Source organism: Papio anubis, chromosome 7, assembly GCF_008728515.1.
Source record: "Papio anubis isolate 15944 chromosome 7, Panubis1.0, whole genome shotgun sequence".
Classification (NCBI taxonomy): domain Eukaryota; kingdom Metazoa; phylum Chordata; class Mammalia; order Primates; family Cercopithecidae; genus Papio; species Papio anubis.
The window spans coordinates 137,824,218-137,839,950 of record NC_044982.1 but is presented as its reverse complement, the minus strand read 5'-3'; the positions used below and the strand labels follow the sequence as shown (position 1 = coordinate 137,839,950).

At 38.3% G+C, this 15,733-nt stretch overlaps 1 protein-coding gene and 1 long non-coding RNA gene across 13 annotated transcripts in view; one reads left to right on the top strand and one right to left on the bottom strand.

Annotated features, from left to right (window-relative positions):
* GALK2 (galactokinase 2) overlaps positions 1-15,733 on the top strand; it is a 244,345-nt gene that overhangs the window by 135,875 nt on the left and 92,737 nt on the right. For 11 of the 12 annotated variants that reach the window (XM_021940543.2, XM_017960600.2, XM_017960602.2 and 8 more), the window contains one exon: positions 1,344-1,554. In XM_021940543.2, the coding sequence (XP_021796235.1) occupies positions 1,344-1,554 (211 nt within the window). Of the gene's footprint in view, positions 1-1,343; positions 1,555-12,874; positions 14,621-15,733 lie in introns of those variants that run through there. The other variant, XM_021940545.2, reaches the window with a different exon arrangement.
* Positions 12,102-13,898, bottom strand: LOC116275851. The gene is made up of 3 exons (XR_004185166.1): positions 13,824-13,898; positions 12,526-12,735; positions 12,102-12,449 (listed from the first exon to the last, which is right to left on the bottom strand). It is a non-coding gene; the product is annotated as an uncharacterized LOC116275851 (long non-coding RNA).

Sequence of the window (15,733 nt, the reverse complement as noted above, 5' to 3'; positions counted from 1 at the left end):
GCTGCACCCATCAACTCGTCATTTACATCAGGTATAACTCCCAATGCAATCCCTCCCCCCTCCCCCCTCCCCATGATAGGCCCCGGTGTGTGATGTTCCCCTTCCCGAGTCCAAGTGATCTCATTGTTCAGTTCCCACCTATGAGTGAGAACATGCGGTGTTTGGTTTTCTGTTCTTGTGATAGTTTGCTAAGAATGATGGATTCCAGCTGCATCCATGTCCCTACAAAGGACACAAACTCATCCTTTTTTATGGCTGCATAGTATTCCATGGTGTATATGTGCCACATTTTCTTAATCCAATCTGTCACTGATGGACATTTGGGTTGATTCCAAGACTTTGCTATTGTGAATAGTGCTGCAATAAACATACGTGTGCATGTGTCTTTAGAGCAGCATAATTTATAATCCTTTGGGTATATACCCAGTAATGGGATGGCTGGGTCACATTTTCTTGAAGACTGATTTCCCCTTCTCTTGTTTCTTTTTGCTGTTTAAACTGCCCCTCTGTCCTCACACCCAGGCCATGAATATTGTAGACCTCAGGATGACAGAAATCTTCCCTGTTTTGATTGCCACCTACTCTGATATTGTTTGGGGAGAATGACAGAAATATATTCTGGATTGGGGTTCCCATGGTGGTTACAGATTTGGTTTGTACTTAACCTTCGCCGTCAGATTGAGGAGATACCTCAAGATGCAGTTAGAAGCCAAACTCTTTTTCTTGAGGATAGAGGAACATACAACTCTACTACCACCAGTGACCTAATGAAGTGCTTCACATAAGGTCACCAAGGAGGTTTTCATTTCAAATTTATGACTTTACCCCAAATGCCCATATAATGCCATTTTCAAAGAGACATATAGTAAACAGGAAGTACCCTAATTGGACGTACAGTATCCTTTCAGGACCCAGGTCACATGAGATGTAAGTGGTTTTCTCTTGACTTCCTAGGGAGGAATGCAGTAGGCATGAACTGAATAGGGATAAAAGAGTAAAATTATTCAAAGAAATAGCCCCGAGGGAAAGTGGTGACAGGCCAAAAAAAAAAAAAAAAAAACAAAACAAAACAGTGAGGGATTAGTTGAGTGTGTGTGCATGTGTGTGTGTGTGTTTCAGGACAAATACTTAACTAGTCAGTGAGTGTCATACAAACATGTTTAATTCCAGGCAGCTGAAGCCAGTATGCATTTCCAAGTAATGGTGGGAAATTTAGAGAGGTTGAATGGAAAACAACAACAACAACAAAAAAAAAACAGCTTGAAGTTGAATCTGGCTAATTAAAATAGTACATATCAAATTCTGAAATAAAAATTGACCATTATCTCGGTTTGAATTTGCAGCTCCTGGCTAAATACAAAAACTTGCAATGGGACAACGTTCTGCGGCTGGACGAGGTGCAGGCTAAACTAGGAATTAGTCTAGAAGAAATGTTGTTGGTCACAGAAGATGCCCTTCATCCTGAACCCTATAACCCTGAGGAGATCTGTAGGTGTCTGGGAATTAGCCTGGAGGAACTCCGAACCCAAATCCTGAGTCCAAACACTCAAGATGGTGAGTTGGCTGCAGAAAGTAAGATATAGGTTATTCCCTCACTCACAGCTGGGAGGTTTCAACTTCTCCACTGGTTTTACAGCATACTTGAGGGAATTTGGAAACTGTGTTTCAGCAAGCTTAATTATTTAGAATCTTAGCTTCATAAATGTATTCATTCATTTATACATTTTCATTCATTCATTCATTCATCACTATGCTGGGTAGGTAAGGGTGAATGAGACATGATTCCTGTCTTCCAGGGGCTTATAATTCAGTAAGCTTCTCTTTTTTATCTTTTTTCCCTTATCCATTTTTTTCTGGTTGTTATGCTACTTGTATAAAAAATGGACTAGGTTAGAGAACTGCTCTAACTCTGTGAAACAATGCTCAGAACACTATAAAGTGTTCACTTCTTAGGTTGAAACTTGTGGCCCAATTTAGTGTGGAAGCTTATTTCTATTTGTGGTCTGCTTTCAGTTAATTTTATTTTTATACCAGTAACATCAGAAACTGAGATGAAGGCCAGGTAAATGTTGCAGGCACAGGATGGAGTCTTGGGCTGGCTGTTCCTCTTAGACTAAAGGTTATCTAATGGTGAGAAATCAGTACTGGGGGCAAGGACATCTAGTTAAGATCCAGTTGCCCTTAGTGGAGGGTTATGGGGGATAAGTAGGAGATTAACACAAACATCAGCCTCAGGGCCCCATTTCTGTCTCATTCAGTTCAGTTCTACAACTGATCGTTGAGTTGCTACTGTGGATTTACCTACAAAGTAATTTCTTAAAGGTTTCATATACTGAAAACTTTGGGATGAGATAAGGGAATCATTTGGAAGCAGGGATTGGGTTTTAGCTTCTAACACTGTCGATCCAATTTAATTTGATGAAGCTTGATTGAGTCTTTAGAACCAGTATAAGCAAACTATGGCCTACTGGCCAAATCAGGCCTGCCGTCTGTTTTTATGAAATAAACTTTTACTAGAACATGGCCATGTATTAGCTGTGGCTGCCTTTGCACTATAAGAGTTGAGTAGTTGCAATAGAGATTGAATAGTCCACAAAACCTAAAATATTTAATATCTGGTTCTTTGCAGAAAATGTTTCCTGGCTCTCATTTCAGAAAGGCAGTAGACTAAAGTTTACCTCAGTTTTGCCATGAAAATAGGCATAACAGGTTTATGATGTTAAGATGTTATATAAGATATAAGGTTAAGATGCTTCTCTTATGAGAATAATCTGTATAATGTGCTAAGAATAATGCCTGGTAGTGGAGGTACTAATAGAGTGATGAATGTGGTGATGGAGTTGTATTTGGGTCTAGGGAGACCAGAAAACAAAGAAGACAAAGCCAGCTTAAGGCTGGGTGCAGGGGCTCATGCCTGTAATTCCAGCACTTTGGGAGGCCGAGGTGGGTGGATCACTTGAGGCCAGGAGTTTGAGACCAGCCTGGCCAACATAGTAAAACCCTGTCTCTACCAGAAACACAAAAATAAGCCAGGCATGGTGGCAAGCACCTGTAATCCCAGCTACTCAGGTGACTGAGGCATGAGAATTTTTTGAATCCAGGAAACAGAGGTTGCAGTGAGCTGACATTGTGCCACTGCACTCCAGGGTGAGACACTGTCTCAAATAAATAAATAAGTAAATAAATAAGCAAGCCAGCTAGCTTAACTAAGGAGTTAGCAACCAGCCAAAAATTAAATAATAAATAAATATTTCCTAGGTAGGCAAACAGTCAAAAAGAATTCCAGTCTGACCAAACAGTAGATACAGAGGCAGAAAGAAGTGAGAGAAGATTATATGTCCAGAGAACTACAGATAGTTGAGTGTTTCTTGAAAATAATGTACACAGTAGAGAATGATATGGTATCAGGCCAAGGTTGTAGACAGACCCAGATCACCAAAGGGCTTATTAAATAATTGTGTGTGTGTGTGTTGTATAGGTAATGTGGGAGGTAATCAATATTTACTGAATGAAGAAGTTGGGTAAGGTATTGGATAGGGAGAGGTTCAGGGGAATAGCCTTTCTCCTTTGACCTAAGATATTGATTTCTTTAACAAATATGTATTGACTTCTGTGGACTGGAAATTGTGCTAGATGCTGGGATGCAAAGATAAGCAGGACACAGTCTCTACTTTATAGCGACTTAGTGTCTAATTGGGGGAGAGTGCCATACAACAATCACAATAAATAATACCTGCTATAATAAAGGTATTTATCAAGAACCCTAAAAGTATGGAGGGAAAAGTGCCTCAGGTCCTGTAGATGGTGGTTCCATTTTGAGCTGCATCCTTAGAGAAGTTATGAATTTCCTAGACTTAGAGAGATGACCAGCCATTCCAGGCAGAGAGTAGAGCTTGAATGAAGACAAAGTAGCACAAGGAGTGGAGTATTGGAGAACATGCACCAAGAGGTACTGTGTGCAGTATGAGTCGGAGGACAAAAAGACTGCGTAAAAGGATGCCAATTAGGGAACTATTGCTCTATACTCTATACTGAATGAGAAGAGCCTGAAGTAGGGTAGATTGCTCAACTGGTAGATTCTCAAGACTGTAAAATGGAATTCAGTTGCATTTGGCAATTGCTGGTATCTAGGAGTGAAGGAAAGAAGAATGGGAAGAAGGAAGGGAAGGAGGGAGAGGAAGAAGGAAGGAAAGGAAGAAGAAAAGAAATATAAGGTAAATAGGTCCAAGGTATGGATAACTGGGAACGTTAGGAAATTATAGTGTCGAAGTGATTTTGGCAGTAAGATGACAAGCTTGTTTCTCTCTCTCTATAGATAGATAGATAGATAGATAGATAGATAGATAGACAGACAGATAGATAAATCTATCTATCTATCATTGAATTTGTCTGGTGTGATAGCAAGATATCTAAATAGAGATGTAAAACAGGTAAAGATCCAAATGATATAGTAGTTAGATTTGGGAGTTATTGTTGAAAAGGTAAGAAAATCTTAATAGACATTGAAAATGTTGACTTTCAAATGATCTTAAGAGTCATTTCATGGTGTCACTTAGTTCAGAAGCCTTCAGAGGCTTACCATTACCTAATTGCCTGAACTCTTCTGGTCCTGTCTTAACTACGTTCTGTCCTGTGTCCCTTTGGAGCCCATATGTGCCCGTGTGGACAGTGTTACCTTGGTTGGGCCATTCCACTTACTAATTGGAAGCTTCGTCTTCCCTCTGGGCTTTTAATCCTAAACACCACTGTGCTTTTATAAATGAATTTTCTCCCTTTTCTGAAATGCAGTTTCTACCTGTCTTAAAAGCTTAATGTAATTCTTAATGTAATTCTTATCTTTTGCTTATACTTCTTAATCCACAACCTATTCTCTTTCTCTGTATCCATCTGCCTGTCTTTCCTTCCCTTCTTTTAGAATTTTTTTGAATAAGTAAATTTCCCAGAATGCTTTAGAAAATACAAAGAGCAATTTGCTTATCATACAACATGTGTTTCTGTCTCTCTGCCTCTCTTTCTATGTATATATTCATAAGCTTTTCCCCCTGAAGAATAATGACTTCACAGTTTTTATTAAAATGAGGCATGCTTCATCTTCTTTTTTTCCAGAACTTTTATTTATTTTCTTTTTCAACTTAATTTTAGGTTCAGGGCATACACATGTAGGTTTCTTACATGTATAAATTGCATGTTTCTGGGGTTTGGTGTACACATGATTTTGTCACCCAGGTAGTGAGCATAGTATCCAAAGGGTAGTTTTTTGACTCTCACTCTCCTCCCACTCACCATCCTCAGTTAGGCCCTGGTGTGTATTTTTCCTCTCTTTGTCACCATATGTACTCAGTGTTTACCTCCTACTTACAATTGAGAACATATGGTATTTTTTCTGTTCCTGCCTTAATTTGCTTAGGATAATGTCCTCCAGCTGTATCCATGTTGCTACATAGGACATTATTTCATTCCTTTTTATGGCAGCCACAGTGTATTTGCACTAGATTGTCTTTATCCAGTCAACCATTGGGCATCTAGTTTGATTCCATGTCTTTGCTATTGTGAATAGTGCTGCAGTGAATATATAAGTGCTTGTGTCTTTTTTTTTTTTTTTTTTTTTCTGAAAGAGTCTCACTCTGTTGCCTGGACTGGTATGCAGTGGTGTGATCTTGGCTCACTGCAGCCTCCGCCTCCCTGGTTCAAGAGATTCTCCTGCCTCAGCCTCCTGAGTAGCCGGGATTACAGGCACCCGCCATGACGCCCAGCTAATTTTTTGTATTTTTAGTAAAGACAGGGTTTCACCATGTTGGCCAGACTGGTCTAGAACTCCTGACCTCGTGATTCGCCTGCCTTGGCCTCCCAAAGTGTCGGGATTACAGGCGTGAGCCACCACGCCCGGCCACATGTGTCTTTTGGGTAGAATGATTTATATTCATTTGGGTATATACCCAGTAAAGGGATTGCTGAGTTGAATGGTAGTTCTGTTTTAAGTTCTGTGAGAAATCTCCAAACTGTTTTCCACAATGGCTGAATTAATTTACATTCTCACCAGCAGTGTATAAGCATTCCCTTTTCTTGGCAAAGTTGGCAACATCTGTTATTTTATTAGTTTAGTAATAGCCATTCTGACTGGTGTGAGATGATATCTCATTATGGTTTTAATTTGCATTTCTGTAATGATTAGTGATGTTGAGCATTTTTTTAATATGCTTGTTGGCCATGTGTATGTCTTCTTTTGAGAAGTATCTGTCCATGTCCTTTGCCCATTTTTAAATGGAGTTATTTGTTTCCTGCTTGTTGATTGGTTTATAATTTTTATAGATTCTGGATATTAGACATTTGTAAGATGCATAGTTTGCAAAAATTTTATCCTATTCTGTAGGTTGTCTGTTTACTCTGTTGACAGTTTCTTTTGCTGTACAGAAGCTCTTTAGTTTAGGTCCCACTTGCCAATTTTTGTTTTTGTTGCAATTGCTTTTGGAGATTTCATCATGAAATCTTTGTCAAGGTCTATGTTCAGAACTGAATATACTGGCTTTTTTTTTTCTAGGATTTTTATAGTTTTAAGTCTTACATTTAAGTTTTTATCTATCTTGAGTTGATTTTTGTATATGGTAAAAGGAAGGGGTCCAGTTTCCATTTTCTGTGTATGAATAGCCAGTTATCTCAGTACCATTTATTGAATAGGGAGTCATTTCTCCATTGCTTATTTTTGTTGACTTTGTCAAAGATCAGATGGCTGTAGGTGTATAGATTTATTTCTGAGTTTTCTATTCTGTTGCATCAGTCTATGTGTCTGTTGTTTTATGCTGTTTTGGTTACTGTAGCCTTGTAGTATAGTTTAAAGTTGAGTGGTGTAATGGCTCTGTTCTTTTTCCTTAGGATTGCTTTGGCTATTTGGGCCCGTTTTTGATTTGAGTTTTTGAATTTTTTTTCTAATTCTGTGAAAAATGACATTGGTAGTTTGATAGGAAAAGCATTGAATCTGTAAATTGCTTTGGGCAGTGTGGCCATTTTGATAATATTGATTCTTCCAACCCATGATCATGGAGTGTTTTCCTGTTTGTTTGTGTTGTCTCTGATTTCTTTCAGCCATGTTTTGTAATTCTTCTTGGAGAGATCTTTCACCTCCTTGGTTAGCTATATTCCTAAGTATTTCATTCTTTTTGTGGCTATTGTGAATGGTATTGTGTTCTTGATTTGGCTCTTAGCTTGGACATTACTGGTGTATGAAAATACTGCTGATTTTTGTACATGGATTTTGTATTCTGAAACTTTACTGAAGTTATTTGTCAGTTCCACAAGCCTTTGGGCAGAGACCATGGGGTTTTCTAGCTATAGTATCATATTGTCAGTGTAGAGAGATAGTTCGACTTCCTATTTTCCTACCTGGATGCCTTTTATTTCTTTCTCTTGCCTGATTGCTGTGGCTAGGACTTCCAATACTACGTTGAATAGGTGAGAATGAGAATCCTTTTTTGTTCTGGTTCTCAGGGGAATGTCTCTAGCTTTTGCCTGTTCAGTATGATGTTGACTGTGGGTTTGTTATAGATGGCTCTCATTATTTTGAGGTATGTTCCTTTGATGCCCAGTTTGTTGGTAGTTTTTAACATAAGAGTTCTTGAATTTTATTGAAAGTCTTTTTATTTCTATTGAGATGATCATATGGTTTTTGTTTTTAATTCTGTTTATGTGGCAAATCACACTTATTGATTCGCCTATGTTGAACTAACCTTGCATCCAGGGAATGAAGGTGGCTTGATCATGGTGGACTTGCTTTGTGATGTGCTGCTGGATTCAGTTTCCTAGTTTTTGCTGAGTAGTTTTGCATCTATATTCATCAGGGATATTGACCTGAAGTTTTCTTTTTTTGTTGTGTCTTTGCCAGGTTTTGGTATCAGAATCATGCTAGCCTCAAAGAATGAGTTAGGCAGGTGTCTCTCCTCTTCAATTTTTGGAAATAATTCCAGTAGGATTGGTAACAGGTCTTCTTTATATGTTTGGTAGAATTTGACTGTGAATCCATCTGCTCCAGGGGTTTTTCTGGTTGGTAGGTTTTTTATTGCAGATTCAATTTTAGAACTTTTTATTTGTCTGTTCAGGAATTCAGTTTCTTCCTGGTTCAGTCTTGGGAGGTTTTAGGGTCCCAGGAGTTTATCCATTTCTTTTAGGTTTTCCAGTTTGAGTGCACAGAGGTGTCTGCTATAGTGTCTGAGGGTGTTTTGTATTTCTCTGAGGTCAGTGGCAATATCACCTTTGTCATTTCTGATTATGTTTATTTGGATCTTCTCCCTTTTTTCTTTATTAATCTAGGCAGCAGTCTGTCAATCTTATTTATTCATTCAAAGGACTAGTTTTGGTTTTGTTGATCTTTTGTGTGGATTTTTATGTCTCAATTTCATTTGGTTCAGCTCTGATTTTGGTTGTTTACTTTCTTCTGCTAGCTTTGTGGTTGGTTTGCTATTGTTTTCCTAGTTCCTTTAGGTGTGATGTTTGGTTATTAATTTGAGATCTTTTTAATGTTTTGATGTAGGTGTTTAGTGCTATAAACTTTCCTCTTAACACTACGTTAGCTGTGTCTTACAACTTCTGATATATTTTTGTTTTCATTAGTTTTACGGAATTAATTTCATTGCCTTAATATCCTTCTTTACCTAAAAGTTATTCAGGAGCAAGTTGTTTAGTTTTCATGGAATTGTATGGTTTTGAGAAATCTTCTTGGTATTGCATTCTTCTTTGTTGATTTATTTTATTGTGCTGTAGTCTGAGAGCATGATTGTTATGATTTTTTTTTTATTTGTTGAGAATTACTTTATGGCTGGGCATGTGGTCAGTCTTATAATATGTGCCATGTGCAGATGAGAAGAATGTATATTCTGTTGTTGGGTGGGGTATTCTGTAGATATGTTAGGTCCATTTGGTCAAGTGCTGAGTTTAAGTCCCTAATATCTTTGTTAGTTTTCTGCCTGGATGATCTGAGTAGGGTGTTAATGTCTCCCACTATTATTGTTTGGTTATCTAAGTCTCTTTGTGGGTCTCTAAGAACTTGGTTTTGTAAATCTGGGTGCTCTAATGTTGGGTGAATATATATTTAGGACAGTTAAGTCATCTTGCTGAATTGAACCCTTTATCATTATGTAATGCCCATTTTTGACCTTTTTGATCATTGTTAGCTTAAAGTCTGTTTTGTCTGAAATAAGAATAGCAACCCCTGCTCTTTTGTCTTCTGTTTGCTTGGTAGATCTTTCTCCATCCCTTTACTTCAAGCCTACAGGTGTCATTGCATGTGAGAGGAGTCTCTTGAAGACACCACACAGTTGGTTCTTGCTTCTTGATCCAACTCATCACTCTGTGTCTTTTAAGTGGGGCATTTAGCCTGTTTAAATTCCAAGCTAATATTGACATGTGAGGGTCTGATCTTGTCATCGCTTTGTTAGCTGGTTTTTTGGTAGAATTGATTATATAATTGGCTATGTCCCCACCCAAACCTTATCTTGAATTTTAGTTCCCATAATCCCCACATGTCATGGGAGAGATCCTGGGAGGTAATTGAATCATGGGGCCAGTTATCCCCATGCTGCTGTTTTCATGATTGTGAGTGAGTTCTCTTGAGAACTGATGGTTTTATAAGGGGCTTTTCCACCATTCACTTGGCACTTCTTGCTGCCACCATGTGAAGAAGGACATTTTGCTTCTCATTCCGCCATGATTGTTAGTTCCTGAGGCTTCCCCAGTCATGCAGAACTATGTCAATTAAACCTCTTTCCTTTATAAATTGCTCAGTCTCTGGTATGTCTGTTATTGGCAGCATGAGAATGGACTAATTCAATAGTGTTGGTGGGCTGTGTACTTAAGTGTGTTTTGTGGTGGAAGGTACCAGTTTTTTGTTTCCATGTTTAACACTTCCTTAAGGATCTTTTGTAAGGCAGGTCTGATGGTCATGAATTCCCTTAGCCTTTGATGGTCTTAAAAGGATTTTATTTCTTCTTCACTTACGAAACTTAGTTTGTCTGGATATGAAACTCTTGGTTGGAATTTCTTTTTTTTAAGGATGTTGACCTTGAGGTGACAGTGTAGGGAGAGATGTTCAAATCAAGCTGTGGCTTGAAGCTTCTGTTAAACCAGCCAGACTTCCAAAGGCCCATGTGCAGTTCTTATTTTCTGTTTCCAAATTTCTAATAATTAGATATAGAAATGCTCAGTGGCCATTCAAATTAAACACACACAAAGCAAAATCCTTCAATCCTTTAGATGTTGTTTAGAAATTGTTTAGGAATAGTTTCAGGATTATTTGCCAGGCCTTACCCACAGGTAGGAATTGTCTAAGGGTATGGTAGAGTGGTCTGGAGTCTTGGAGCCTCAGAGGCTAGACGTAATTGGGAGGGATGTTTCCCATGGTGTGACCCAAGAGGAAAATGTGAAGCTAGGGCCAGGGCGAGGAGAGTTAGGCACGTGTATCACGCACATAACTCAAGAACACACATTGGCAGACAGAAGAATTTGTGAGGAAGTAAATAGACAGTAAAGTAGAGAGAATGGGTCAGGTAGTTTAGATTCTAGCTTTAAAAAAAAAGGAATTTGTTGGGAGCATTTCTTTTGGGAGTGTCCAAACTGCTCTGGGTTGGGGTGGCCCAGCTGCTTAGCCACACTGTGCTGGGGTAGACCCAAATTTCATTACTTCAGTTACCAACTTTGCCTGTGGCCACATGCTGACAAAGTGCTGGTCAGTTCTTGACTCATTTGTTTGCCTTGTATGATCTCCAGAGTCATGGGTGATAATCATGGTTTTTAATAAAGAACAAAGCCCTGACATAGATTGCTCTTTAGGAAGACACTTAGAGTCAATGGTAAAGAAAAAAAAAACAAAACAACTTGTTATACCTTTTATAGTTCCCACATGACCCTTTACACATACCATCTAATTTGAATCTCACACCAACCCTGGGGCACAGGGTTATCAGCATGAAGAAACTGAGGTGAGAGAATTTAGTGATTTGTCAGGACCACATGGGTGGTATGAGCTGGAGCCAGATCCCAAATCCTAGTCTTCTAACTTAATCCAATACTTTTTCTGCCATCACTTTTTAAATTCTGGCACACTTACAAGCTGCCCTTACCAATCCTGCACCAGTTATGGGAAGTGATATCTAATTTTGACTTTGCTTGCTCTAATTTTTTCTTGAGACTAAGCAGTAGTGATAAAGATAGGTAGCTTTATGTCCAAAGAGTTTCTTTTATGGCTTTTTCCCATTCTAGTGTTTTGGCCTTAGAAGAGATAAGACTGTGTGGCATCTAGAAGCTTGCTTTATTTAAGGAACAACTCAACTTGGCCATAATATGCATAAGCTGTTGTGTTCTAGAAGAGCCATGAGAAGTGCTATGGAATTTTCACATTTAATAAAAATGCAGTTCTCATAGATTATCTTGGTTAAGTCTAAGAAGAGTAGTTTGTTTTTATCTAACAAAAAGTATAAAGGTGCTTCACAATGTAAAAAGGGTCAGTTGTTTAGTAATTTAAATGTCCATTAAGGGTTTTCAATTTTGAAGAAAATTGATTTAAATGTAGCTTATAAGGTACCAAGCACTAAAAACTCTGTGATCTCAACAGATTCCATTGTTCTTCTTGTATATGTTTTGGAAGAAAAGTTTTCCATAAAAAGCTAGATGAAACTCCAAAGGAAATTATAGACCCTTCTAGAGTTTACAGATGTTGGTTGAACAGAAATCCTTAAAATCTGTGAGATGGACTTCTAATGAGAAAGCCAATAAAATGGGTGCTTTGGTTTTGTCTGTTGTTTCTGTTTTTATAAGATGAAATAATAGACTGTTGTAAAACAAAGTATAAAAGAATAAATTAAATAATAATGATTTTTCTTCCACACAAAAGATATTATGCTTTAAGTTGTTTTGGAAGTCAAGTTTGCAGAAAATTTGCTTTCATTAGTCCTTTTTTGTTTCTCTCTCTGCCTGGTCACTTCTTTTTGCCCATCAGCTTCTATTGACTTCTCAGTTGTCTGGCTATGGAGGACAGGTTCATGCCAGGAATAAAGGTTCCTACCTTGTTTCCTCACGAAAACAATGGCCTTACCTGATATCGCAGATAACCGGGGAATTCTACTTCCTCTTTCAGATGTGTGCCTGATATGTCCCTATTCATTGGTTCACCTTCCCCCTTCAAAACTAAAAATGAATGTGAACATACCTTATTAAGTAGGATATTTAAAGGCACGGCATCATAAAACTTTCAACTTCTGTAGGAAGAGCCTAGGATATGTGTTGGAATCACACCAGTGATTTGTGTTGTGTGTTGGTCAGCTTCTCAGCCACTGGTAGGTAGGTCAGTACTCACAGTGTGCCTCTTGTCCCACAAGGATAATGGTGGCATGGTTCTGGCTTCTGAGGCCAGCAGAGAAGTAACAATGTACATGAACTGCCGTGGCACCAGCTGCTCCTATGTAGACCTTTGAGGCATAAAAAACACATGTATCTCATCATTCTTAGTATATTTACTTATTTGCTCATTCTCCCTGTATGTACCTGGTTTCCTGACCCTGCTAACTATCTTCTTCACCACAGCTGCCTCCTTGGCCTTGGCATCACTGGCCCCCTTGGTTTCCTCAGCTCTGACCACCACCTTGGTCCAGCCTTGTGGGCCTCTTTGTTTCTGACCCTGTATTTCCTGTACACCTCCTCAGCCCCAGCTGCTTCTTTGGCTGTAGTCTTGCTGGTCTTCTCATTTGTGGCTGCCTCAAGGGGAAGGAAGGGAAGAAAAGGAAAGGAAAATGTATAATTTCTAAACTTGTAAATATATGTATTTAAGTCTAAGGAAATGTTACCCAGTATGCCCTTTGCTTAAATTTATCATGGATGTATCTCTGTCTTTCAGGAGTGAAATTATCAAAGGATCAGCTGTGAAGTTACTAGATACTATGTTTTGAGTAGAATGAGGCTTCTGCAGATATAAGGACATCTCATTGTCTCCTCTGTCACTCCTCTGCTGGTTTGGAAACATCTATAGGAAAGCATCTTCTATAGTCATCATCTACCTAAGAGGCCAACATCTTCCATCCTATTTTCCTTTTTTGCTACTTATGCTTTCATTTTTACATTTTGTAGGTTTTCGCATAAGTAAATGTTCTCTTTGTATACAAAGCAGCTTTTCTTATGGTGAAATTCATTTATTTTGGTCAAAGTGATTCTCCTGTATTGATAAGTTCAAACTGATTGTGCTTCAGTAACAAACAATTTCAAAGTCTCAGTGGCTTGACCAAACAAAAGTATATTTCTTACTCACTCTGTATATCTGACATAAGTTAGCGACAGAGTTCATTCATCTAAGACACTTATGGAGCTAGGCTCAGAGGGCTCCATCTCAACACGTTTGTCCATAATCATTGTGGCAGGAGGAAGGTAATGTTGTTAATTGCTCTCTGGCTCTTAACAATGAGCATCACCCTGATGCTCATTTGATTGGCCAAAGCAAGTCAGATTGATGTGATGAACTTCAGTGAGGGTGAGGAAGTACAGTCTTAATATGTGTGAGGAGAGCTGGAATATTTGGAAGCAGCCTGATGACAACTATACTTTCCCATGTTGAGTGGCTATGAGTCTCATCCCATCAAATCTTGGTGAACCAATGAGAACCAATTTACTTTCTCATATACAAATATGAAGTTGACATTCTTTCCAAACATCTGGGACAATGAATATTGCTCTTGATCAAATTTCAAGTTATTTTCATTTAAGAATTAGACAAACATACTGTGATCTCTTTTTATGTTGCACATTTCTCTTATACTGGCATTTTATCTGCACGTAATCTGGTGAAAGCTTACTTGGTAATGATGGCTCGTCACTTTCTTCCCTGTCTTGCAGAATTCATGGTCTCTTCAGGAGCCAGTCATTCTAACATCCTAATTCAAGAAAACATCTCCTTCTGTTTATTAGTTGTTCAATTTCTGTAGTCCTCTTTCAAAGTACTTAGCTTCAGGTGGAAGAAAGTTTCCTAATAGTTTCTAAATTAGAAATTGTATGCTACTTTCTACCTACTGTGCCATTTGTTTCCATGAGAGTCAGCTGAGGTGAGTAACCGTGAATGGATCTAGTGGCTTAAGCAGGTTATTGCCAAATATCAATAGTAATGACAACAAAAATAATGACCTATTATATGTGTATAGATACTAGCAGTTTAACTATATGAGATCTAACTTGATCATCATTCATGCTGCAGGTTTCAGATGAAAATATGACAGGCCACCACTCTATATTCAGGGTAGAGATGCTCCATAGTTTTTTAGAAAATGTTTGAGGAAGATGGCTTCTTGTTTTGTCTTTAGAAAGGATTAGAATGGGAGAGACCACAAAGATTAACACCCTTAGTCCATTAGGACTTCTCTAATATTGGGAAACCCTTATTCTGTCAAGGGCCGCTGATGGAACAGTAAAAAAGACCAGAGACCACCTACATCGGAAAGCAATATAATTTAGTCTTTTAATGAGAAGTTATAAAATATTCCAAGTAGAAGCAATATAAAAGTCTACTTAATTAACACAAGAAATAGCAAGATATATGCTTCATTTCTCTTATTTTAGCCTAAAAAGTGAAGGGGGACAGAGAGGATGAAGATCACAATGGAAAGAGTCATATGAATAAAGAAAACAGGAAAAAGAATCTGATAAAGGGGGGAAGGTTGCTTATGGAAAAGCACATAAACACAAATGCAGAGAAATCACAAACAAACACACCTGTATGCATTCACTTCCCAACTGGCTTCCAGAGAACTACATAAGCACATTTGTAATCATGGAGTGCTGTGAAATAGCAGCATCTTGATTTATTCTTTCAGGGTATTGCCAGTTGTAGTGTAAACACCTTGAGAATAGGGACATCTCTAGATGTTTGTGAAAGTGAAAGATTTTTATCTTCTTAATGCTGCACGGCATTTTGGAAAGTTCAGGTATAGTGCAGGTGTATTGTCCAATTATCTCAGACCTTGCCTTGAGGAAATTCAGAGAAGGGCCACATTTGGCACATGATTCAGAGCTCCCTCACTTTCAGTCCCTAGGTGGCTCTTCCTGTTCTGCTCCAGTGCCTGCCTTCCAAAAGCAAATTCCGGACAACAGCCTATGTAATCTAGTAGGGTCATTTCACATGCCAGATAACAAACTGTTGACATAATCTGGTCACCTGCTGCTTTTTCATCATATTGGGAAATAAATAACATAAGTAAATAGAGGTAGATTTTTATTCCTTTATCAGCAAATGTTTGACTGAGAACCAACTATTTAAGCACTGTGCTAGGTACTGTGTATTAGAATCAGTAAGGCCAGCATAATCCCTATTCTTACTTAATTTTGTGGGAAGACAACATTAAAACAATAACTAAAGTGTCCTGATAGAAATATGCTACTTATTTCACAGGTAGGCACTAATTTTTCTTTTGCCTCTCTTTTATCCTTTTTTATTCCCTTATATATTTTTCCTGTAATTCAATTAATAGAAGAAATCTAGGACAAGATCTTATTCCCTTTCATGTAAAAAATACCAGGCCAGGCCAGCTCTAGGCAAGCATGACCACTGTTTCTCATAGTCCTTCTTGCAGCTCTGCATTGACCAAGATTCCCTCTTAACTCTCTAGGCTCCTTTTCAAATGGCTTGAAATTGTTTCCTCTTTTCATGTTTTCCAAGAATAAAGTTTTAGGAAAGTTCTGGAAAATTAATGGGAAAGTAATTCCCTGAAGAGAG